The sequence below is a fragment of the Rhinoraja longicauda genome, chromosome 18 (genome assembly GCF_053455715.1).
Source record: "Rhinoraja longicauda isolate Sanriku21f chromosome 18, sRhiLon1.1, whole genome shotgun sequence".
NCBI classification, from domain to species: Eukaryota; Metazoa; Chordata; class Chondrichthyes; order Rajiformes; family Arhynchobatidae; genus Rhinoraja; species Rhinoraja longicauda.
Window position 1 is genome coordinate 15396637 of NC_135970.1, and position 25783 is coordinate 15422419.

A 25783-nucleotide genomic window follows, 5' to 3' on the forward strand; every position below is an offset into this window, starting at 1 on the left:
CATGGTCTTGCACGATCATCCTGCGTGATAGGAAAAGGTTGGGCAGGTGAGGACTTTGTTCTTGGCATGCAGAAGGCTGAGAGATGATCTTATAGAGTTGTTTAAAATAATGAAGGGGATAGATTTGGTGAATACACAGTCTTTTTCCAGGGGTAGCGGAATCTAGAACTAGTGCATCGGTTTAAGCTGAGAAGATACAAAAGTGGGTGGTTTTGTACATAGTGAGGATGGTTGTGAAAAATTGCAGCATGATCTTGATCGATTGGCCAGGTGGGCTGAGGAATGGTTGATGGAATTTAATACAGAGAAATGTGAGGTGTTGCATTTTGAGAAATCTAACATGGGCAGGACCTACACAGTGAATGGTCGGGCACTGGGGAGCGTTGTTGAGCAGAGGGATCAAGGAGTGCAGGTGCATGGTTCTTTGAAGGTGGAATCGCAGATAGATAGGGTAGTCAAAAAGGCGTTTGGCACATTGGCCTTCATCAGTTAGGATATTGAGTGTAGAGGTTGGGAGGTCATGTTGCAGTTGTATAAGATGTTGGTGAGGCCGCGTTTAGAGTATTGTGTTCAGTTCTGGGCACCAAGTTAAATCAAAGATGTTGTCAAGATGGAAAGTGTACAGAGAAGATTTACAAGGATGTTGCCAGGGCTAGAAGGTCTGAGCTATAGGGAGAGGTTGAGTAGGCTGAGACTCTATTCCTTGGAGTGCAGGAGGATGAGTGGTGATCTTGTGGAGGTTTATAAAATCATGAGAGGAATAGATCGGTAGAAGCACAGAATCTCTTGCCCAGAGTAGGTGAATCATGGCCCAATGGCCATAGGTTTACGGTGAAGGAGAAAAGATAAAGTAGGAATGTGAGCGGTAACTTTTTCACACAAAGGATGGTGGCTAAATGGATCACGCTGCCAGAGGAGGTAGTTCAGGTAGGGACTATCCCAACATTTAAGAAACAGACAGGTACATGGATAGGACAGGTTTGGAGGGATATGGACCAAACGCGGGCAAGTGGGATTAGTGTAGCTGGGACGTGTTGGCCAGTGTGTGCAAGTTGGGCCGAAGGGCCTGTTTCCACATTGTATCACTCTATGACTCTAAGGGAATTTGTTAGTTGGAAATTGAGGGGCAACTTTTTCAATCAGATGGTGGTAGGTATATGGAATGAGCTGGCAGAGGAAGTAGTTGTGGCAGGTACAATAACAACATTGAGAAGACACATGGACAAGTAGGAAAGGTTGGGAGAGATGTGGGCCAAACCTGAGCAAATGAGACTGGCTTAGACGGGGCTGGCATTGACAGGTTGGGCCGAAGGGCCTGTTCCACGCTTCGTGACTATGACCCTAAGAATCCTATGCACCTGTTGGTCAAACTGTAATTAAAAAGCTACTAAAGAGCTGCTAATTTATAGCTGCTCCCTGCCATTTAGCGCTCTTGTCTGTGTGATTGTAAAACAGATACTTCCATTGTTTTGTTGAAATGAGATCTTGATATGATTGAGTGCTAGCAGTCTCCAGTTGAAAGCAGAAAAGTATGGTTCCCTTTACTGCTGTTGGTAAATTTGAGATAGTCTTTTCTTAACCAAAGATAAGAAGGTTTATGAGCAAAGATATTGAAAATAAACACAAAATGCGGGAGTAAATGAACGGGTCAGGCAGCATCTCTGGAGAAAAGGAATAGGTAATGATTGGGTCGAGACCCTTCTTCAGACTGAGAGTCAGGAAAGAGGAAAACTAGAGGTAAGAAAAGGTACAGAACAAATCAGAGCTGGCACTGATGACTCAAGAAAGGTGGAGCCCACAATGGTCCATTGTTGGCTGTGGAAGAGGTGATAAAGAAGGGATACAAACAGTGAAACTAGCAAGATTACTCGGGTGGGGGAGGGATGGAGAAAGAGAGAATGCAAGAGTTGCTTGAAATTGGAGAAATCAATATTCATACCGAAGACAGGCACAAAAACCTGGATTAACTCAACGGGTTAGACAACATCTCTGGAGAAAAGGAATAGGTGACGTTTCAGGTCGAGACTCTTCTTAAGACTGATCATTCATACCATTGGGTTGTAAGCTGCCCAAGCGAAATATGAGGTGCAGTTCCTCAATTTGGGTGTGGCCAGTGGAGGAAGCCCAGGTCCTATGGGAATGGGAAGGGGAGTTGAAATGTTTGGCAACTGGGAGATCACGTAGACCAAGGCGGACTGAGCATTAGTGTTCAGTTAAACGATCGGCTAGTTTGCGTTTGGTTATAAGAGTCCACACCGACAGCAACGGATACCGTAGATGAGATTGGAGAGGTGCAAGTGAACTTCTGCCTCACCTGAAAGGACTGTCAGCTATTGAATAGTCAGGATTCCATTAAGCCACAAGGAACTGCAGACACTGGAATCTTGTAGAGAACAGAGTATGTTGGAGTAACTCATTGGGTCAGGCAGCATCTCTGGAGGATATAAACAGATGACATTTCGGGTCAGGACCTATCATTAGTCTGCCTGACCTGCTGAGTTACACCAGCACTTTGTGCTCTAAGCATGCTCCATCTAAACTGTTTTGAAGGAGCTAAATGGCCTGGTTCAGGTGCTATCTTTCGACATCCCCATGTCTGTTTATATCTTATTATTTGTTTTATTTCTTTATGCCCACACAATTGAAACCTCCATTTTGATGTATCCTTTGATTCTTGCTGAATATCACTGTAGAAAAAAGATTTGTAAAATATGCATTACATCTTCTTCCCAGATAGTTCCCCAATGCTAATCTTCCTCCTTGCGAGCTATTTTGACATTGGAATGAGCGTAGGGTTAAGAAAGGAACCCAATTTGTCATTTAGGTAATGCTGTTTACCAAGATCTCTTTAAACAGAGCGCTGCCACACACAGAAAAAGAAAGTTATTCAGATAAGATCATTGAGTCAGATTGCCTTGCCCAGTTGAATCATTGAAGAAAACAGAAAATTATTTACTGGTCGTGAGTCAAAGATCTGAATAGAACATATTGGTTATAATAATCCTGTGTAAAGTATTCCACACATTCTTTTCTGTAGAGACACTATGTCTGCTTGGAAAACTCCCTGACAAATTTCTTGCAGCCAGTAATGATTGTTGGAGGTTTTTAATAAAATTCTTCATCGGGAATTAAAGTTGACGTACACTTATACAGTGCTGTCTTTATGTAGAAGCAAAGGCCTTGGCATCACAGACTATGGTGCAAGAATTTACTGCCTTGCCCAACCCAGCCCAGCCAAACTCAACCAGCAACTGTGATGCCAACCGGAAAGATGCTATTGTTTCAAAGGATGAACAGTTCAGAAACTGTTGACCCTCTCTCTATAAACCACCAATCCAACCCATCGTTTCCCTCTTTACGATTCCTACTGTTCGACAATGCTCTGACCCAGACTCAATCCACCTGAAGAAGGGTCATGACCCGAAACGCCACCTCTCCATGTTCCCTGGCGATGCTGCCTGACCTGTTGAGTTACTCCAGCACTTTGTGTCCACCTATTTCTCCTCTTCCCCTCCAACATGCCCCCCCCCCCCCCCCCCCCCATCTACATTCCCTTCTCTGGCTTCACAATTCACATCTCTTTAATCCTTTTGTCTCACACTTTCTGCTTGTTCATATTTGGCCTTTGTCCCTCTATCTACCTATCAACCCCTCCTCCCCCCCTCCCCTCTTGCCTGTATGTTGCCTATTACCTGCCAGGCTTTGTCCTGCCAACTCCTCTCTTCAGCTTTCTCGTCCTGCCCCCACACAATCAGTCTGAAGAGTGGTTCTGACCTGAAACATCACCTATCCATGTGTACCTTTGGTTGGCTGGGCAAAATGTACTAACAACAGGGATACAAGGATACAAACAGTGGAACTAGTAGGAAAACTAGGGTGAGGTGGGTTGTGGAGAGGGGGAGAGGGAATGCAGGAATTATTAGAGAATTAATAAAATTAATTTCTTGAAATGAGAGAAATCAACGATCATACCGTTGGGTTATAAGCTGCTCAAACATAATTCGCTTCGCTTCCCCAGCCAACAATGGACTATTATGGGCTCCACCCTTGCTGAGGTCATCTGTTGCCGGCCCTGATTTGTTTTGGCCTTTTTCCGCCTCCATTTGCCCCCACCCCCCCCCACTAAAGTCAGTTGGAAGAAGGGCCCGACCCATAGAAACATTAAAACATGGAAAATAGGTGCAGGAGTAGGCCATTCGGCCCTTCGAGCCAGCACCGCCATTCAGTATGATCATGGCTGATCATCCTAAATCAGAACCTTTTTGAAACATCCATGTTTCCCAGGGATGCTACCTGACCCGTTGAGTTACTCCAGAACATTCTATCCTTTGATGGTGTGTGGAACATGGAAAGAAAGCACTTCAAGGGCTGAATTCACCAAGGAGCGGTGGACGAGAGGGAGAATCATTGACAAATTTGGAGGGATTCAGGAGGCAAAGATGTGCTTGACGTTTTGTCTAGGTGATCTGTGTTGTACTTCGTGGTCCGGTATCTGTTGTACCTTTGTTGAGACCCTGGACGGACCACAAGTACATGTGTTTAAAAGGTTATAATGCTGGAGCTTAAATCCAGGCTGTTTATTCCTTGGCCACCTGGAACCAGAGTGGCCACCTAATCACCTCATTCTCTTATATAGACATTACTACACAGGCAAACAAAGTAGTCCTTGTGATACAACAAAGTAGTCCCTGCAATATCACAACATCCCCCTTGTCATATAAAATCTTTGTTTTGTCTACTTTTTTTAATGTTTTTTGTTTTTTTTATCATTATCTTTCTAGGGCTAAAATATATTTAACAAACAACACTAAAACATAATTGCTTTTTGCGCCTTCATGGTGGTCACTCCCCAGCGGGTGGTCACTCCTCAGTGGGAAGTCACTCATCTCCGGGTGTTCACTCATCTCCGGTCGCCGCGCCTCTGTGTGTGGCCAGTCCCTCCTGTTTCCGAACTCGGGCCTGCACAGGGCTGGGGCGCGATGTGGGCCTTCACTCACCACCCCTCAGCTGCTTGCAGCGTCCCGTCGGTAGCTCGGCACTGACTCCTTATCAGGTACTTACATGTATAAACTGTATGCAATCCACATATATGTACATATATATATACCAGAGCTTCCAATGCAAAACATTAAGCTTTTAGTAATACACACAGAATATTACACGGATAATTAACACAAATTATTCATTGTTAGTCCATATCTTCCCTTCAAGAAGCAGACTTGCTGTGTAGATCAGCGTAGTGTAGGCTCTAGATGAGTGAAGGTTTGTTGCTCCACCGCCATGATTTGCCTCGCACTGCTGGGCTCCGGCACTGCTGGGCTCGGGCACTGCTGGGCTCGGGCACTGCTGGGCTCGGGCACTGCTGGGCTCCCGCACTGCTGGGCTCCCGCACTGCTGGGCTGGCACTGCTGGGCTCCGGCACTGCTGGGCTCGGGCACTGCTGGGCTCGGGCACTGCTGGGCTCGGGCACTGCTGGGCTCGGGCACTGCTGGGCTCGGGCACTGCTGGGCTCGGGCACTGCTGGGCTCGGGCACTGCTGGGCTCGGGCACTGCTGGGCTCGGGCACTGCTGGGCTCGGGCACTGCTGGGCTCGGGCACTGCTGGGCTCGGGCACTGCTGGGCTCGGGCACTGCTGGGCTCGGGCACTGCTGGGCTCGGGCACTGCTGGGCTCGGGCACTGCTGGGCTCGGGCACTGCTGGGCTCGGGCACTGCTGGGCTCGGGCACTGCTGGGCTCGGGCACTGCTGGGCTCGGGCACTGCTGGGCTCGGGCACTGCTGGGCTCGGGCACTGCTGGGCTCGGGCACTGCTGGGCTCGGGCACTGCTGGGCTCGGGCACTGCTGGGCTCCGGCACTGCTGGGCTCCGGCACTGCTGGGCTCCGGCACTGCTGGGCTCCGGCACTGCTGGGCTCCGGCACTGCTGGGCTCCGGCACTGCTGGGCTCCGGCACTGCTGGGCTCCGGCACTGCTGGGCTGGCACTGCTGGGCTCCGGCACTGCTGGGCTGGCACTGCTGGGCTGGCACTGCTGGACTCCGGCACTGCTGGGCTCCCGCACTGCTGGGCTCCCGCACTGCTGGGCTCCCGCACTGCTGGGCTCCCGCACTGCTGGGCTCCGGCACTGCTGGGCTGGCACTGCTGGGCTTGCACTATGCAGCTCCCAGCTGCTGTAACCGCGGTGCGATTGGGCCTCGGCTGCGGTGCGCGCTGGCCACGCCCACAGTTGCTCCCGGCCGCTCACTGTCGGTACGCGCTGCCGCTGCCTCAGGCCCAGGCCCGTCCCGACTCTCCGGTCACCGCGCCTGGGTGAGTACTCATTCTCTCGGCCTTACCGGTTGTCGCGCCGCCGTGGGTGCACGGTCGCTCCGGTCGCCGCACTCCCCCGTGGTGCCGGGACTCGCCGGTCGCCGCACTCCGTGGGTGTCGGGTCTCACCGAGAAGCAGTCGCAGGTTTCCGAACGCGGGCCTGCACAGGTACTGGGGCGCGATGTGGGCCATCACACACCTCCCTCAGCAGGTCGGCAGCTCGGCGCTGACTACTGATCAGGTGATTATACCTACATATACTGGCCCTGTCGAGTTGCACTCCTAGCATCCCTTACCGAGCTGGAAACTTTTTTTTTTTCCTTTAGGGCTCTATTTTTTTAAATTTTAATTTTAACCTTTTTGCTTGGGCTTTTTTCATTACCTTTCTAGGCTAATCACCAAACCGCTGCCACCATGTTGTACTTCGTGGTCCGGTATCTGTTGTACCTTTGTTGAGACTCTGGACGGACCACAAGTCCACGTGTTTAAAAGGTTATAATGCTGGAGCTTAAATCCAGGCTGTTTATTCCACGGCCACCTGGAACCAGAGTGACCACCTAATCACCTCATTCTCTTATATAGACATTACTACACAGGCAAACAAAGTAGTCCTTGTGATACAACAAAGTAGTCCCTGCAATATCACAACAATCTGAACAGTGATTAACAGATTCAACAGGACAATGGTATCATCTTACTTGGGCTGATGGTACAGAACGAAAAGTGTTGGGTGGTCTGCAAGTGAGTGTGTGTAGGTTGCTGCGCTATCGCTACAAACCACACAGCAATTAACAGCACATTCTCAACACTAATATCGTGCATTTTGACATGGATGTTTTGGATAACCCGGAGATCAAGAGGACTTCAGATGTTGGCCTTTCAAGACCTGACCTTTTGTACCATTGCCTCTGATTTAAACTGGCCTGGCTTTGATGATAAAAGTGCAATGCCAGGTAGGGGCAAAACGCGCTGTCGGCAATCTCAGACTCAAAAGATGTTTACAGAAGGTGAGGAGCTGTTAATTCCAGCCAGCGGTGAGAGGTAGTCAAAATTCGCAATTAGGCCACCGATGTTAGTGGTCGGCAACATTATTTGGGTTCTTTCCTCCTGTCAATGGCCTTTGTGGGAATCTCAGCAGCTGAACAAAGGTTGTTCTGAGGCCAACGAGCATCCCAAACACCATGACCTTTCCCCTATTCCAGAAATAACATCCGAACCTCAAAGAAACAAAGTCCGGCTGGGTACCAGTAAGGTTTCAGTCCATTTCTTATAAGAATCATTCATTTGTTGGACATTTTTTTATTATTAATGGTTCATGTTAATTGATGGATTCATCAAAACGTGGCATATTTTTACTCAATTGTTTAAAAATGTTTAAACTAGTGATCCCTTCCAACAACAAAAAGACACAAAGTGCTGGAGTAATATAGTGGGTCAGGCAGCACTTCTGGAGAAGATGGATAGGTGACATTTTGGGTCAGGACCTTTCACCAGTCTGAAGGGCGGCACAGTGGCACAGCGATAGAGTTGCTGCCTCACGGTTACAGAGGACCAGGTTTGATCCAGTAGGTGGAAGGACCTGTTTCCATGCTGTATCTCTAAACTAAACTAAGCTCAACTAAACAAAAAATATTTAGTGTGCAGGAAGGAACAGCAGATGCTGGTTGAAACCGAAGACAGACACAAAAAGCTGGAGTAACTAAGCGAGTCAAGCAGCATCTCTGTGGAAAAGGAACAGGATGCCTATATATCGGCGAACTAAAGATGCTGCCTAACCCACTGAGTTACTCCAGCACAGTTTGTCATTGTTTGTAAACCAGCAACTGCAGTTCCTTGCATCCCTTCCAATTTTGCAGTGCAATACTGTGAGAACATCACAAGAGAACATGTGTGTGTGTGTGTGTGCAGGGTGTGCTTACATGTGTGTGTGTGTGTGTGTGGGTGTGCTTACATGTGTATCTGCTTACATGTGTGTGTGTGTGCGGGTGTGTGATTGAATGTGCATGTGTCAGTGTGTGTGCATGTGTGTGCGTGAGTGTGTGTGAATGTATGTGTGTGTGCGTGTATGTATGTGTGTGTGTGTGTATGTATGTGTGTGTCAGTGCATGTGTGTGTGAGTGTGTGCACGCGTGTGTGTGCGTGAGTGTGCGTTCATGTGCCTGCGCGCATGCGTGAGTGTGAGTGTGTGCATGCATGTGTGCACGTGTGTGAGTCTATGCATGTGTGTGTGCGTGTGATTATGTGTGAATGTGAATGTGTGCGTTTGTGTAGATGGACGCATCTTATTGCCCCTGTATGACCAGGTGAAAGCAAGGACAGTTGCTTGTTGTGAAGCTTCCTGTGTGCAATGGTTTGGAAAGACTCACCGTCTATGCTTACACATGAGGTAAGGCTGTATCACCAAGACAGTAAACAGCAGCAGCCTATATTTAACTCTAGTCTGACATGAGTCACCACCAGAGGGACTAAAATAGAAAAGTATGATGCTTTTGTGTAAAAATGTATGAGTTACCCAGAAATGTGTTCAGTATTTTAACCTGATTCTGGATTTATTAAACAGTGATGGAATTGAATGAGAAAGGGGAAGGGATTAAGAATATTACTTCCCTTAACTTCTGTCTTGCTCTCTCTTTATCCAATTTTAGATCTTAAAAGCCCACACAAAGCAAACGACTTGCCTCTCTTCTGTTTGTATGGAACCCAACACAGCCAACGAGATTCCTGTCCATTTACTTGGAATGAATAGTTGTGTGATGCTCTGAAACTTGCTCTGATAAGGGAGAGTGGAGTGGTTAACATAGACTTCATGCGTCTCCTCATGAGCCAACAAGGGTTTTAGACTTCAGACCTTAGATTTTAGACTTACAGCGTGAAAACAGGCCCTCTGGCCCACCGAGTTCACACCAACCAGCGATCCCCGTACACTGGTAGTATCCTGCACACGAGGTACAATTTACAATTTTACCAAAGTCAATTGACCTACAAACTTACATGTCTTTGGAGGGTGGGAGGAAACTAGAGCACCCAGAGAAAACTTTAGACCCCATCAATGTGTCTTGAGAATGAGAGAGAACTAGGGGCTATTCAACTAACTAAATACAGGATTAATGGGTGCTCGGTGTTCATTACAGACATGGGTGGCACAGTGGGTTAACGGTAGAGTTGCTGCCTTACAGCACCAGAGACCCGGGTTCGATCCCAACTATGGGTGCTGTCTGTATGGAGTTTGTACACTCTCCCTGTGACTGCATGGGTTTTTCCCAGGTGCTCTGCTTTCCTCCCACATTCCAAAGATGTACAGGTTTGTAGGTTAATTGGCTTCTGTAAATTGTCCCTAGTGTGTAGGATCGTGCTAGTGTATGAGTAATTGCTTGTCAACGCAGACTCAGTGGGCCAAAGGGCAACCTTTTCCAGAGAGGGTGGTGGGTATATGGAATGAGAATCCAGAGGTTGGGGAAATATGCCATTTATTCATTAATTATTTGCTTTCCTTTCATTAGAAGATGATTCCATGGTCAATATCCATCAAAAGAAAGACACAAAATGCTGGAGTAACTCAAAGGGTCAGACGTCATCTTTGGAGAACATGGATAGGTGATATTTCAAGATGGGACCTTTCTTCGGGGTCCATCGCCTCTAAATGATGTCCGTTTGGTTTGGTTTAGTTTAGTTTAGTTAAGAGATACTGCATGGAAACAGATCCTTCGGCCCACAGAGTCCACACTGACTAGTAATCACCCATATACCAGTTCTATCCTACAGATAAGGAATAATTTACGCAAGCCAATTAATCTACAAACTTGCACATCTTTGAAGTGTGGAAAGAAACCGGAGCACCCGGAGAAAATCCATGAGGTCACAGAGAGAACGTGCAAACTCCATACAGACAGCACCCACAGTCAGGATTGAACCCGGATCTCTGGCGCTGTACGGCAGCAGTTTTACCGGTGTGCCACTGTGCCACCCGAATACGTACACCGAATGAATGGAATTGAAGTTCTTAGCACCATTGAATTGGCCATGGTGCCAACGGTATTGGGTGTCACTGCAGAAACAGTGGGAGGTCCAATGGGTCCCATGATGTATTGGATGTGGCTCATGTTGTTGACAATAATCTCCTACTATTTACAGGAAAATAATCCTATCAGGATCTTCACTGATAAAGGCTCAGCCGACTGATTGCTCAGGGAAAGTTTTGATCTGATCTTTAGTCCGTATTTAATCACTTGGCCTAATATTTATCCAAAAATACACTGAACCAGGCATTCTCGGCTAGAAGGCCTGTTCCTCTGGTTTAGTTTAGTTTAGTTTAGTTTAGAGATGCAGCATGGACACATGCCCTTCAGCCCACCGAGTCTGTGATCCCCACACACTTACACTATCCAACACACACTAGGGTCAATTTACAATTACACCTAGCCAATTAACCTACAAACCAATACGTCTTTGGAGTGCTGTTGGGGTTTCTGTGCTGCACTTTTCTATGAATGAGAAAATCCAACTTGGCACAGTTCAATGATCAGAACTGAGATGTGAATGATGTGAATGCTTTCAAATCACATTGTGCAATGTTCCTCTCCGCTGCGCCAGAGAAAAAACCTGCATCACTAATTCATAGCTTCCTCTCATTGGTAATTCATTTTACTTGAAAGGCTGCCTTCAATCAACATAGACATAAGGAAAAGAGCCTTCAGAGAAATTATTGCAAGGTGGATTGTATCTATTATGGACCGTTCTTGTTAACGTCAAGGACTTTTCTTGTGTTTGCAATAGGGCTATTTATGGACAGCACAGTGACTCAGCAGGTAGAGGTGCTGCCTCACATCTCCAGTGATCCAGGTTCAATCCTGAGCCCCAGTGCTCTCAGTGTGGAGTTTGCACATTCTCTCTGTGGTTGTGTGGTTTATCAGCTTTTAAATGTTTCTGTGTTGATTAAAGGTTGACACAGATCAAATGGGGTAAATGGTATAAAGTCTGGCGAAGTTAAGACTGGACTGAATAGTGTTGAGGAATTTTACATTTACACTTTTTCCAATCTCTGTGATGGGCTTCAGGTTGTCTAGAATATTGACTGGGGGGAGGGGGGGCAATATTTCAGCTCCTTGTGGATCTGTGATATTATCTGGAATTGAGATAAGCTAGAGCTGAAACTATTTATCTGAAACTAGAGAAAAATATGGAACAAGGAACCGCAGATGCTGATTTATTAAAAAAAAGACACAAAGTACTGGAATAACTCAGCAGGTCAGGCAGCATCTCTGGAGAACATGGATCATGACGTTTCAGGCCGGGACTCTTCTCTGTCTGAAGGAGGAGATTTTACAATGGAGTAGTAAAATGGAACTCAGTGGATCAGGCAACATCTTTACTTTAGAATTTGGACTTTAGAGATACAGCCTGGAAACAGGCCGCCCAGTCCTCGCTGATTCAGCAATCATCCTGTACACCAGCATCATCCTACACACTAAGCACAATTTGCGATTTACAGGAGCCAATGCAGCAACAAACCTGCACGTCTTGGCAGTGTGGGAGGAAACTGGAGCACCTGGAGAAAACCTACGTGGACTCAGGGAAAACGTACAAACTGCACAGAGGGCGCCAATAGTCAGGATTGGACTCGGGTCTCTGGAGATGTAAGGTAGCAACTCTACTGCTGCACCACTGTGCAGCCCTTACAAAAATGTCTGTGGAGGGAAATGGGCAGACGTTGTTTCGGGCCAGGACCCTTCTTCAGACTGATGCCAAATAATATAGCTCAATTATACAGCAGATAAATAAGATATCAGGCAGCCGGCAATCTTACTGTAATTCCCTTTTTAGAAGGGACCCGTTTCCTTCCACTAAAATATACACTTATTTTTCTTCCAACACTCTCCAGCTACTGTTTGTGTTGTAGATAACACTCGGAAGTCAAATTAGGAAGTTAAACATTAGGAAGAATTAGGAAGAACATGAGATTGAAAATCAAGGCATCAGAGACTGCTTTATTTTTAAGTTCAAATGTGAGTTAAAAGTTACAGATTGTTGCAAACCGTGAAAGTGCGTAGAATGTGTGAATTTAACCCCATAAAACAGAGTATGCTTTGCTTCATTATATAAAGGGGGCAGATCCATTTGTGTTAATAAAACTGAGCAGAGAATAGATGGAATGCATTTAAAAATAGCTGGACTTTGGCAACGAAGGAAAAATCTTTATTTGAATTCCCACAAAGATATCTTTGAGGCTTTGACAAAATTAGAGGTGATTTGCTTTTTACTTATGATATTGGACCCACTTCCTTCACAATGGCTGCATGCTCCGTTATCAGGACTCTGTGACATTCAGGGCATTAATGCCTCTTATTGGTTGCAGTAGCCTTCCAGATCAAAAAGCGAGCAGGTATTATGGCAGCAATGCTCCACAATTCCTCTCTTTATCATCCGTCCTAGCAGTTTATGGAATGGAAACTGCTGTCCGGTCTCATTTTCTTGAATTGATTCTTCCCCACGTAACTCTGGAAGAGAACAATACCACAGGAAGTCAGTATCTTAAAAATAAAGCACACAAAATGTCTGAATAATTCAGCAGGTCTGGCAACATCTCCGGTGGACATGGATGGGTGATGTTTTGGGTCAGGAGCCTTCTTCAGATCCTTCTCTTGAAGACGTTTCTTCAGGAGTATGAAGAAAGGCCCTGACCCAAAATGGCACCTATCCATGTCCTCCATATATGCTGCCTGACTCACTGAGTTACTCCAGCACTTTGTGGGGTTTTGTAAACATGCATCTCCGGTCCCTTGTTCTACAACTTGTTTTTTTTAAATTCTCTTAATTCCTTCCTCGAAGTTGCACATATTATTCCCCCCACCCCCAGCCAATTCCGATCATCTACCATGAGTTTTTTTCTGAATATACCTCGAAAAGTTCAAACAGCAATGGACATAAGAATGCGCACACGATTGGGAGAAAGTTTAGTTTAGAGAATTGTACATTGTCCCGAGTGCGTATGATAATGTTAGTGCACGGGTGATTATTGGACCGCTGTAGGCCAAGGGGCCTGTTTCCATGCTGTATTTCTAAACTAGGCTAAACTAAACTCAGATGGTAATAATTGGACAAATCTTACATGTTACGCTGCCATTCATTCAAACTCCATCTAAAGGAGAAATCCACCCTTTTTTAGTTTCGACCAGAGTTCACCCATACTTTAGTTCAATGCTATCCCACTTTCACTCCTACACACCAGGGGCAATTTACAGAATGAACCTACAGTCCTGCACATCTTTGGAATGTGCGAGGAAAACGGAGCACCTGGAGAAAACCGCGCGGCCACAGAGAGGACATGCATACTCTGCACAGACAGCAGCCATTGTCAGGATCAAACCTGGGTCTCAGACGTTGTAACTCTACTGCTGCACCACTGTACCACCCTTTAGACTTTGCTGAACTATGTTATTCAAAACCATGCAAGATTTATGACAACATCTGGAGTTGTTTTTAAATTGAAGGCTACGTACCGAGAAACTGTTCTGGGCCTCTCTTTACTTTAGGTAAATAATAGAAGCCCTTTGGTCCACACACAAAGTACAAAGCATCCACTAGGTGTGAGCCACACAGGTGCTGTGAAGGGAGTGTTTCTAATCCTTTGGGGCATGAAGAGATGATCAGTGCACACACCAGCACGATTTGGCTCCAAAACACCATTTCAATGAGAAAAGTGGATCTCCCTTTCAGAGAGAAAACAAACAGACATTACATTCAAATAGTGCCATTTACATCTGCAGAATGTGTTCAAGTTCATTTTGCATTAGAAAATCCCACAAGCAGCAATGATATACAGGACAGGATAGCCTGTTTCCATAGGTTCATATGTCATAGGAGCAGGATTAGGTCATTCAGCCCATCGATTCTACTCCGCTATTCAATCATGGCTCTCAACCCCATTCTCCTGCATTCTCCCCGTACCCCTTGACACCCTTGCTGATCATGAATATGTCAATCTCTGCCTTAAAAATATCCAATGACTTGGCCTACACAGCCCTCTATGGCAATGAATTCCATAGATTCACCACCCTCTGACTAAAGAAATTCCTCCTCATCTCCTTTCCAAAGTTACATCATTTTATTCTAAGGCTATGCCCTTTGGTTCTGGACTCTCCCAATAGTAGAAACATCCTCTCCACATTCACTCTATCCAGGCCTTTCACTATTCGGTAAGTTTCAATGAAGTCCCCACTCATCCTTCTAAACTCCAGCCAGTACGGGCCCAGTGCTGTCAAACACTCATCATATGTTAACCCAACCATTCCTAAACTTCCTCTGAACCCTTTCCAATGCTAGCACATTCTCAGATATGGGGTCCAAAACTGCTCGCAATACTTCAAATGCAGTCTGATCAGTGCCTTATAAAGCCTCAGCATCACATCCCTGTTTCTCTGCTTTTGGCTGAGGCGTCAAATATTAAGGGGTGGCATCTCCTTCCTTTCCTTTCACTTCCACCTTGAGTGCACCTGATGAACTCCTTGGCTTATCTCTTGCACAATAGACACTACTCACCCCCCGATGAAGGGTCCTGACCTGAAATGTCACCTATCCATATTCTCCAGGGATGCTGCCTAACCCGCTGAATTACTTGTGTCTTTTTTTTGTACACCAGCATCTGTAGTCCCTTGTTTTTTACAGACAATACTTAACCTTCAGCACTGGATTGAGATGTTAACCTAAGTAATAGGTCGATGTCTTAGAACATATATCAAAAACAGCACAGGAACAGGCTCCTCAGCCCACAACATACGTGCCAAACATAATGCCAAAATAAATTGATCTCATCTGCCTGCACGTAATCCATATCCCTCCATTCCCTGCATGTGCCTATCTGAAAGCCTCTTAAATGCCACTATTGTATCTGGCTCCACCACCCCTGGCACCTTACAGGCATCACCATCAGAAACCTGCCCTGCACATCTCCTTCAAGCTTAGTGCCTCTCACCTTAAAGCGGCGCTCTCTCATCTTTGACATTTCCAGCATGGGAAATTTCTTGGAGCAGAATTTCTTAGAAATTTCTTAAATTTCTTAAAGATTCTCTGAATCTTTGATTCAGAGACAGAAGTCCAACCACCAAACCCAAGACGTCAAAGATGCCACAGAGTGGAACAGGTTCAGTAATTTAACAGTGTTAAATCAAATTCGACACCTTATTCAGATCTCAACAGCAATCCAAAGCATTTCATTCAATATTACCTGATCAGTCTGCTGTAGCTTGACTCTGAGCCTTTTCAATATGAAATGTTCGTTGGGAAACCTCTAAATTTATATTGCACAGCGGTTCATGTGCCTCATGTGTGTGTGTGTTTTTTTAATTCAACATTGCGCACTTTAAGCAACACTCCCCTTGATTCTCAAACGAAATGTTGCTGTCTTTGCACATTAGGCAATCATCACATTTTGCAACTCATTTAACTGATATCCTGTGGTTGTTTGCACTGGTAATCTCTATCCCTATCATTCACTTATGCTTTGCATCAGAAGCCATTCATAAAACATGGTCATTTCACTTTCAAGAGCTGTTGAACAGCTGAACAGCTCTTAAAGTTCCCACTTGTCAATTAGTAACGACTGGGACCATGCTGGTTGACATTGCTGGTAAATTAATTGCATTTCTTTGACTTGTTTATTAGAGTTTGTGATGAAAATGGGATACTCTTTAGCACTTAAAATGCTGGGTTGACCATCTTAATGACCTTGTTAATTCATTGATGAAGCAGTTTTCTAGGAATGGAGCAGAACTATATTGACATGGGGTGGACAATACGTTTGCCATCACTGCTTCCATTACAGGTGAAAACCTTTGGTTTTCCAGATTTGAAAGATTAATGGCTCACTTTATATTTCCCTCTGTTCAGCTATTTCTGTTTTTCCCTTCACTCCCTGCTTTCTCGTACCTCGTTAGTGACCCAGGTCCAGCTCTGGGCTGTTGTTAATCGCAGTGTTTTATTTATATTTTTTTATGTTTTATTATATTTTTTAATTTTTGTACGAGTGACAATTAAACAGGTTGGCATGCGCTCTTCTGGAATATTGGGAAGTGATCACATTAAAGCATCTAAAATTCTATCAGGATTCCACAAATGCCTTGTAGAAAGCAGTTTATCGGGATGCCTCACAGCGTGGTTTGGGAACAGCTCCATCCAAGACCGGAAGAAATTGCAGAGAATTGTGGATGCAGCCCAGACCATCACACAAACCAACCTCCCTTCCATTGACTCCATTTACACCTCACGCTGCCTTGGCAAGGCAACCAGTATAATCCAGGATGAGACACACCCCGGCCATTCTCTCTTCTCCCCTCTCCCCTCATGTGAATATTGCACACCTCCAGATTCAGAGACAGTTCCTTCCCAGCTGTTATCAGGGAACTGAACCATCCTACCAGCAACTAGAGAGCGGTCCTGAGCTACTATCTACCTCATTGGAGACTCTTGGACTATCTTTAATCAGACTTTCCTGGACCTTATCTTGATTTAAACGTTATTCCCTATATCCTGTATCTGTACACTGTGGACGGCTCGATTATCATCATGTATAATCTTTCCACTGACTGGTTAGCACACAACAAAATCTTTTCACTGCACCTCGGCACACAGGACAATAAACAAAACTAAACCAAAATAAACTAAACACAATTGATATTTCCCCTAGAACCACGTCGCACACATAAAATAAAGGATCGGATATTCGGGACATCGACAAGAGGATTTTTTTTTACCCAGTGAAAGGTGAATCATTGGAACTTGCTCAGAGTTGAATCCAAGCAGTTTTTGAGGTTGAATGTAAGGGGAAAATATACAATTAATGGCATGATCTTTAACAGGATTGATGTACAGAGGGATCAAGTCCTTACTGTAACTCCCTGAAAATGGCAACACTACTAAATAGAGTGATAAAGTAGGCATATGGTAAGCTTGCCTTCATTGGTCAGGGTTATGGGAAGAAGGCAGGAGAATGGCCTTACAGTGCCACAGACCCGGGTTTGATCCCTCCTATGGGTGCTGTCTGTATGGACTTTGTACGTTCTCCCTGTGACTGCGTGGGTTTTCTCCAGGTGCTGTGGTTTCCCCCCACACTCCAAAGACATGCAAGTTTCTGTATATTGTGCCTAATATGTAGGATAGAATTAGTGGAAGGGTGATTACTGGTTGGCGTGGACTCGGTGGGCCAAAGGCCTGTTTCCACTCTGTATTTCTAAACTAGACTAAATTAAACTAAACTTGCACTTTGTTGCCTTCTGACTGAAATTTAACATTCCTGGATGTTCCTGGATTTTCCATGTTGGGATTTGAACTGCTCCAAAGGAGAGACGTAGATGTTATAAATCTGGCCAGAATTTTCCAAATCGAAAGAGTGCAGAAATTCAAATCTTGGGAATACACAGCATATTGAGTCATGCTCACTCATACTGGTGTTGAAGATGCTTGGTGTGTACACATTGACTGCAATACTTCCTGCCTCACACGTTAAAAGCATTTCTGAGAATCACCAAATATTTACAGCAGTGAATTCAGAAGTTCATAAGTTCATAAGTTATAAGAACAGAATTAGGCCCATCAAATCTACTCTGCCATTCAATCATGGCTGACCTATCTTTCCCACTGAACCCCATTCTCCTGCCTTCTTCCCATAACCCTGACCAATGAAGGCAAGCTTACCATATGCCTACTTTATCACTCTATTTAGTAGTGTTGCCATTTTCAGGGAGTTACAGTAAGGACTTGATCCCTCTGTACATCAATGCTGTTAAAGATCATGCCATTAATTGTATATTTTCCCCTTACATTCAACCTCAAAAACTGCTTGGATTCAACTCTGAGCAAGTTCCAATGATTCCCCTTTCACTGGGTTAAAAAAAAATCCTCTAGTCAATGTCCCAAATATCCGATCCTACCGCTGCGCCACCGTGCCGCCCCAACTTAGATCCTTCTCTCGATGACATTTCATGAACATTGCCAGGCAGTGATGACATAAAAGCGGATTAGGTACCGATGTATTTTTGGAATAGGGTTGGCGATTTTAATGGAATGAATTCTGGAAGGTGAGTGCAATGTGCTGTCGCCACTCTATAACACATTAGGTGCTACCGATCAGGAAGGAATTTCGAGGAAATGTTTTAAATCTACGGTGAATCCAGCCTTATTAATGAAGTGTATTTTGGCCACTTGGTGCCTATAATAAGCGAGCTTCCAAAACCATGAGATTACTATTGACAGGGTATTTTTAGCAAACTCGTACCACAGTGCTTCAGAAGAGGTACTAATACTTACAATGAAGGGGTTGTGCCATGCATTATATCACAGAATCTAATACGGCTGCAGTAATTCATTCATTCTTAGTCGGTTGAAACTAATCCTTGCTGCCAGCTCCCTCTGCTGGCACAACAAATATGATCTCCTGAGCAAAATAAAATTGGAAAATTCTTGAATTTGATGCCACCTCTGTCTGCAGCTGAAAACAAATATTCGGTTGAGGGTGGATTTAATTCACAAAGGATTTAATCATTCTTAGAGCTTCGGGCTTTATGGAGTTCAGGTGCAATTAGCCTGAATCAGGCAGCACAGTGGTGCTGTTGCTGGAACCACTGCCTCACAGCGTCAGAGACTCGGGTTCCATCCTGACCTCAGGTACTGTCTGTGTGGAGTTTTCACATTCCCCCTGTGACCGCGTAGGTTTCTTCTGGGTGCTCCGGGTTCCTCCCACATCCCAAAGAAGTGTGAGCTTGCAGGTTAATTTGCCTTTGTTAATTGCCCGTAGTGTGCAGGGAAGGGGTGAGAAAGTGGGATAACATGGAACTAATCTGAATGGGTGAGAGATGCTCAGCCTGGAGTCCTTTGGCCGAAGAGCCTGTTTCCACGCTGCATCTCCAAACTAAACCATCTCTTTTCAGCTTTAAGAGAGTATAGTGTGAACTCAGTCCCTGGTACATGCACTTGGGATGTGCAGTCCAACATCTCAATTGAGAACTCCTGTAATATGGAGATGGGGCTTATCTGGTTATTTATGACCTGTATTCCACCTGCCCATCTCTGGCCAAGACATATTTATCTCTTAGTTTATCACTGTTGCCATACCAACATGTATCCTCATTGCTTTCCCTCCTTCTGGGATGGTCCACAGTTTAGTCTTGCACTTGCCTTCTTTTCAGCTGTCCCACCTCAGCCTCCTAACTGCTGTAACTCAGGACACGGAATAAAAGATGCTGGACGAACCCAGCCAGAAAAACGATTCAATCACCTCATCTCCATCACTGGCCACATGACAGCAGTTAGCCTCTGTACCTTCCACGGATGTCATCTCAACGGCTACATTCTCACTTCCTTTTACTGTGGATTTTAGAGGTACAGTGTGGAAACAGGCCCTTCGGTCCACCGAGTCCATGCCGACCAGCGATCACCCCATACACCAGCACCATCCTTCAAACTAGGGACAATTTACAATTTCTACCAAAGCCGATTAACCTACAAACCTGTACGTCTTTGGAATGTGGGAGGAAACCGGTGCACCCTGAGAAAACCCACGTGGTCACAGAGAGAACATACAAACTTTGTCCAGACAGCAACCTTGGTCAGGATCAAAATCAGGTCTCTGATGCTGTAAGGCAGCAAATCTACCGCTATGCATCTGTGCCGCCAAACAGGCCCTTCGGCCCATCACATCTGTGCCGACCAGAGATCACCCTGTACACTAGCACTATCCTACACACTGGGGACAATTTATAATTTTTACCAGAACCAATTAACCTACACATCTGCAGATAGACAGATAGACACAGATACAAACCTTGCCCTCTTTGAAGAGTGGGGTGGGGGGGGGGGGGGGCGGGGAACCGGAACACCCGGAGAAAACCCACACAGTCACAGGGAGAACGTACAAACTCCGTACAGACAGCACCCGTAGTCAGGTTTAAACCTGGGTCTCTGACACTGTAAGGCAGCAACTCTACCGTTGTGCCACTGCGTCACAACATAGGGCACTGTGACGACCCTCGCCTGAGCCACACCTCCAGTTTTGCTTCTTTCTGGTCACCCAGACTGACCTTATGTGGCAGGGCTGAGAGTGAGGGGGTCTTTCTGAAACTCAGCCAGACTGAGTGAGTGAGACCTGGTCTTCACTCTCAGACGGGATGGAAAAGATCTTAAGCAGAGGAAGAGAAACTGATCTCTACCAATATTCATTTGCCAAACAAAATCTCCAAATAAATGTGTTTATGGTCTTCATGGGATATAACAGCTGCAAATCCCAGGAGAAGCTACCTCCTCAATGATTTGATATTTAGAGTTTAGAGACACAGTGTGGAAACAGGTCATTCGGCCCACCGAGTCCCACCCTGTACACTAGCACAATTTACAATAGACAATAGACAATAGGTGCAGGAGGCCATTCAGCCCTTCGAGCCAACACCGCCATTCAATGTGATCATGGCTGATCATTCTCAATCAGTCCCCCGTTCCTGCCTTCTCCCCATACCCCCTGACTCCGCTATCCTTAAGAGCTCTATCTAGCTCTCTCTTGAATGCATTCAGAGAATTGGCCTCCACTGCCTTCTGAGGCAGAGAATTCCACAGATTCACAACTCTCTGACTGAAAAAGTTTTTCCTCATCTCCGTTCTAAATGGCCTACCCCTTATTCTTAAACTGTGGCCCCTTGTTCTGGACTCCCCCAACATTGGGAACATGTTTCCTGCCTCTAACGTGTCCAACCCCTTAATAATCTTATACGTTTCGATAAGATCCCATTGACATCATGCACACTAGGGATATTTTTACCAAAGCCAATTAACCTACAAACCCGTACGTCTTTGGAGCGTGGGAAGAAACCAAAGCACCCACAGTAAACCCACGCAGACACAGGGAGAACGTACAAACTCAGTACAGACAGCACCCGTAGTCAGGATCAAACCCAGGTCTCTGGTGCTGTAAGACAGCAACACTACAGCTGCACCATTATGCCGCACTCAGTAGTTCTATGGTTCTTTATTGTCGCATGTACCGAGGTACAGTGGAACTCTTTTGTTGCATACGTTTCAGTAAAGTATTACTTATATAAGCAAAATCTTAGAATAAATACAAAGTGTATAGAAATAATCAACTGAGACAATATACAAGAGTCGCCAGGTTTTGGTGCCATTTTCAAAGTCCAAGTTGTTTTAAGTGCAGAAAGACCTGGAGATGCTGGTTTATAGCAAAGACAGACACAAAGTGCTGGAGTAACTCAATGGGTCAGGCAGCATCTCTAGAGGAAAAGGATAGGTGATGCTTTAGGTCGGGACCCTTTTTTCAGTCTGAAGAAGGGTCCTGGCCCAAAACATCACCTGTCCTTTTCCTCCAGAGTTGCCGCCTGACCCGCTCAGTTACTCCAGCTCTTTGTGTCTGTCTTTGGTATAAGCTGGCCATCAAGGCCTGTTGTCCTGGGGGTGTTGCAGGATTGGCCTGGCCATGAGAAGTTGTTGGTGTCCTCCACTGCTCTGTGAAGCTACAGGCCACGTCCGGCCTGTGCACTCGGTGCCATGGAGCGGTGCCCGGTCCAGAGCCTCCAGCCACCGTCTCCATCTGGATCCTCACATCGGCCAGTGAACCATCATCTCTCTCCTCGCCCGGCCACCGTGCAGTCTTTGTGCCCCAGGGTGCCTCCCGCAGCCGACCTTGAGGCCGCGGGTGGTAAGATTCGGGTTCCTCTTCTCGGCGATTTGCCCTCACAAGTACTTCACTTCATGTGACTCTTTCTGGCATTTTCAGTGGATGTTAAGATGCTATATTAATGCAAGTAATTATGCTGTGTCATGCGTTCTGCAATGCATTCTCCAATAAAATTATCAACTCCCCCTCCCATTCCCAGTCTGACCTTTCTGTCATGGGACTCCTCCAGTGCCATAGTGAGGCCCACCGGAAATTGGAGGAACAGCACCTCATATTTTGCCTGGGCAGTTTGCAGCCCAGTGGTATAAACATTGACTTCTCCAACTTTAGATTGTTCCTCTGTCCCTCTCTTCCCCTTCTCCTTCCCAGATCTCCCTCTATCTTCCTGTCTCCACCTATATCCTTCCTTTGTCCCGCCCCCTGATATCAGTCTGAAGAAGGGTCTCGACCCGAAACGTCACCCATTCCTTCTCTCCCGAGATGCTGCCTGACCTGCTGAGTTACTCCAGCATTTTGTGAATAAATACCTTAGATTTGTACCAGCGTCTGCAGTTATTTTCTTATATTCTGCTCACAGTATAATCTCCAGGGAAAAAGTGACTTGCTTAATGGAACATTTTGTCCTCTCCACCAATGTCAACCTAGCCACCCTTTGACTGGCTGCTGTAACCTTTCCTCCCATTTTTGCGTTAGTCAGCCCCTTGACTCCTTGATCCAGATTCATCACCAACTTCATTAACTATACGTTTTCTGGGTGTGAATATCAACAGTTGCAACACCAGAACGTATTACATACGGTTATGTGAGCCTGTCGGGTGGGTTTGGTCTCTCAGTGTTTATGATTGGGGCAATGGGATGAAGTACATACATAATTCCAACCCTCTGTTGAAAAGTAAGCCCATATCGTTCCATCTTTCTTTCTCAAGACATCACTGCAATTTTTGATTTTAGCGTCAATCGAGTTAAGTTATCAGCATTTCGTCTCGTCCCCACTTTTAAACTGGTTGTGTTTTGCGCTAATGTCTTGTTTTAGTTTTGCATAGTCTTCTTTCCTTTAGAAATTGCACATGTAATTCATATATGATTTGTTTTTGTCTGTTTGTCTGTGACCATCTGCCTGTGAGGCTGTTGCAAGGTATATTTTCATTATAACTGTCCCTCACCATATTTGGGCATAAGACCATGAACTCAACGAGCCTCCACTTCTCTGCTAATATTGTACATATTGCACAATTCAAAGAGGCCAACTTGATTTAGGGTCAGTGAGAGACAAGAAGTTCCATGGGTTTTGGGTCAAGGGGTCAAGGGAGGCAAGGTTCCATGGGTTTAACGTCAGAGGGAGGCAAGCAGTTCCAGGGATCATGGAAGGAAACCCACGTGGTCACAGAGAAAATGTGCAAACTCCACTCAGACAGTACTCAAGGACAGGATTGAACCCAGGTCTCTGGCGTTGTGAGGCAGTGGCTCTACCAGCTGCACCACTGTGCTGCCAGCAATTATCCACTTTGTTAAATCTGTTGCCCCAAACATTTCAGTTATTGAATAGTGGTTCTTTAGGACATAAAACCTTAAACTTGGGAAAGGAGAGCATCTGACAGAGTTCCATCTCTTAGAGTATCCTATTGCCAAGCAGCAGGGGTTCGATCCTGACTGCGGGTGCTGTCTGTACAGAGTTTGTACATTCTTCCTGAGATCGCTTGGGTTTTCTCCGGGTGCTCCGGTTTCCTCCCACATTCCAAAGACGTACAGGTTTCTAGGTTAGTTGACTTTGGTAAAATTGTAAATTGTCCCTAGTGTGCTAGTGTAGTCGCTGGTCAACACAGACTCAGTGGACCAAAGGCCCCATTTCCACTCTGTATCTCCAAAGTCACTGGCATTCCCTTTCACAAGCACTGTTGTGAGCATGCACCAGGCATGGGATGGGATTTAAAGAATCAGTAAGGAATAGGACAAACAGTTCTGCTGGAGGACTTGCTGGAGGTTTCAGTGATGTTGGATGATGTAGAATTTGCCCTCAGTTTGTAAGTATAGTTAGATTTGTCCTGTAAAGGCGGGATCCCAACCATTAAGGATCTTACCTCATGCTGAGCAGTACTTTTTTAAACAAACATAGCTAAAAGATCATTTTGTGCAAAGATTAACACTGACATTTTTCCTTTTCAAAGGCACACCCTCATTTTAATCTCGTTCTATTGGCAAACTTTCATGCTGTTTTCTCGCTTTGAAAGATTTATGTACTGGAAATTATAACAGGTTATTTGTACTTTAGCTATATGTATAGACATATCTTGCCAATGAATTGGACAAGTTTGAACCAATTGTTCTGCATGGAAGGCCAATAAAGATCACGGTGTATGTTTTAATTCAACTGCACCCATTTGAAATGCTGCATTTCTGGAAACTGGACCAGTTATAGTCATAGAGTCGCGCATGGAGTGGATGGAGTGGACAGGCAGACGTTTTGGGTTGGCACCCTTCTTGGTGTCATTGTCATCGAGTCATACAGTGTGAAAACAGGCCCTTCAGCGGAATTTGCCCACATCCACCAACATGCCCATCTATACTAGTCCCACCAGCCTGCTTTTGGCCCATATCCCTCTAAACCTACCCTATCCATGTACCTGTCCAAATGGTTCCTCAACATTGTGATAGCCATAGTACCTGCCTCAACTACCTACTCTGGCAGCTTGTTCCACCACTCTCTGTGGAAAGAAGTTACCACTCAGGTTCCCATTAAATCTTTTCCCCCTTACTTTAAACCCATGTCCTCTAGTTATTGATCCCCGTACTTTGGGCAGGAGGAGACTCTGTGTGTCTACCCAATCTATTCCTCTCATGATTTTGTACACCTTTAAAAGATCCCCCCTCATCCTCCTGCACTCCAAGGAATAAAGCCCTATTCTGCTCAACCTCTCCAGATAGCTCAGTCCCTCAAATCTTGGCACCATCCTGTTAAATTTTCTCTGAATCCTTTCAAGCTTGACAACATCTTTCCTATAACAGATTGTGTTGTGCGTGTGTGCGTGTGTGTGTGTGTGTGTGTGTGTGTGTGTGTGTGTGTGTGTGTGCGTGTGCATCTGTGTGTGTGTGTGTGTGTTGTGTGTGTTGTGTGTGTGTGTTAATGTGCGTCTGTGTGTGTGTGTGTGTGTTGTGTGTGTTGTGTGTGTGTGTTAATGTGCGTCTGTGTGTGTGTGTGTGTGTGTGTGTGTGTGTGTGTGTGTGTATCTGAAGTAGTTTTTCACAACATAGATCACTGCTCTGATCTCTGCCTGTATCATCATCCACCTACCCAGGGGCTTGTGGCCACGTGGAATTCAGAGATGGATGTGTGGGAGTGTAGGCTGTGACCAGACACGTATCACCTTACCCCAGTACCTCACAGAGTACGATTTGAAGGCTCTGACATACTTCTCATGTCCTCAGATAATGTAGCAGCTGTGATCTCCACTTTCACTTGCAGTTGGCAAGCATGAAGATGGCATGTCAGAGCCCAGCATAGACGAAGGGAGTAGAATCATAGTCTTGGAGTCATACAGTGCGGAAACAGGCTTCTTCCAAACAGCCATCAGGCTCTTGAACACAACGTAACACTAATCACAACTATGGACTATGGACTGTTTTTGGTTGCAGTATGACCTTCAACAGAATTAAAGTTGAAGGGTATGGACTTTGGGCATTTTTGCACTCGCATTTATAGTTATATATTATCAATGTGTATTGTGTTTACAGATCAGTTCGGCTGCTGAAAGTAAGAATTTCACTGTTCCACTGTTGGTACATATGACCATTCAAAACTCTTGGTTTGTTTGCTG

At 45.5% G+C, this 25783-nt stretch overlaps 1 protein-coding gene across 1 annotated transcript; it reads right to left on the reverse strand.

The window, feature by feature from the left end:
- Positions 1-12643: 12643 nt before the first annotated feature.
- Positions 12644-24054, reverse strand: ins (preproinsulin). The gene is made up of 4 exons (XM_078415614.1): positions 24050-24054; positions 17585-17700; positions 13801-14010; positions 12644-12798 (listed from the first exon to the last, which is right to left on the reverse strand). Exons 1-4 carry the CDS (start codon positions 24052-24054, stop codon positions 12644-12646), a joined length of 486 nt encoding a protein of 161 aa, XP_078271740.1.
- Positions 24055-25783: the final 1729 nt, after the last annotated feature.

Coding starts and splice junctions, on each gene's coding strand:
- ins (XM_078415614.1), bottom strand. Junction 14,011..17,584: donor ATCCAGGAACATCCAGGAAT/GTTAAATTTCAG, acceptor TCTCTCTGAAAG/GGAGATCCACTTTTCTCATT. Junction 12,799..13,800: donor AGGCCCAGAACAGTTTCTCG/GTACGTAGCCTT, acceptor GTTCTCTTCCAG/AGTTACGTGGGGAAGAATCA.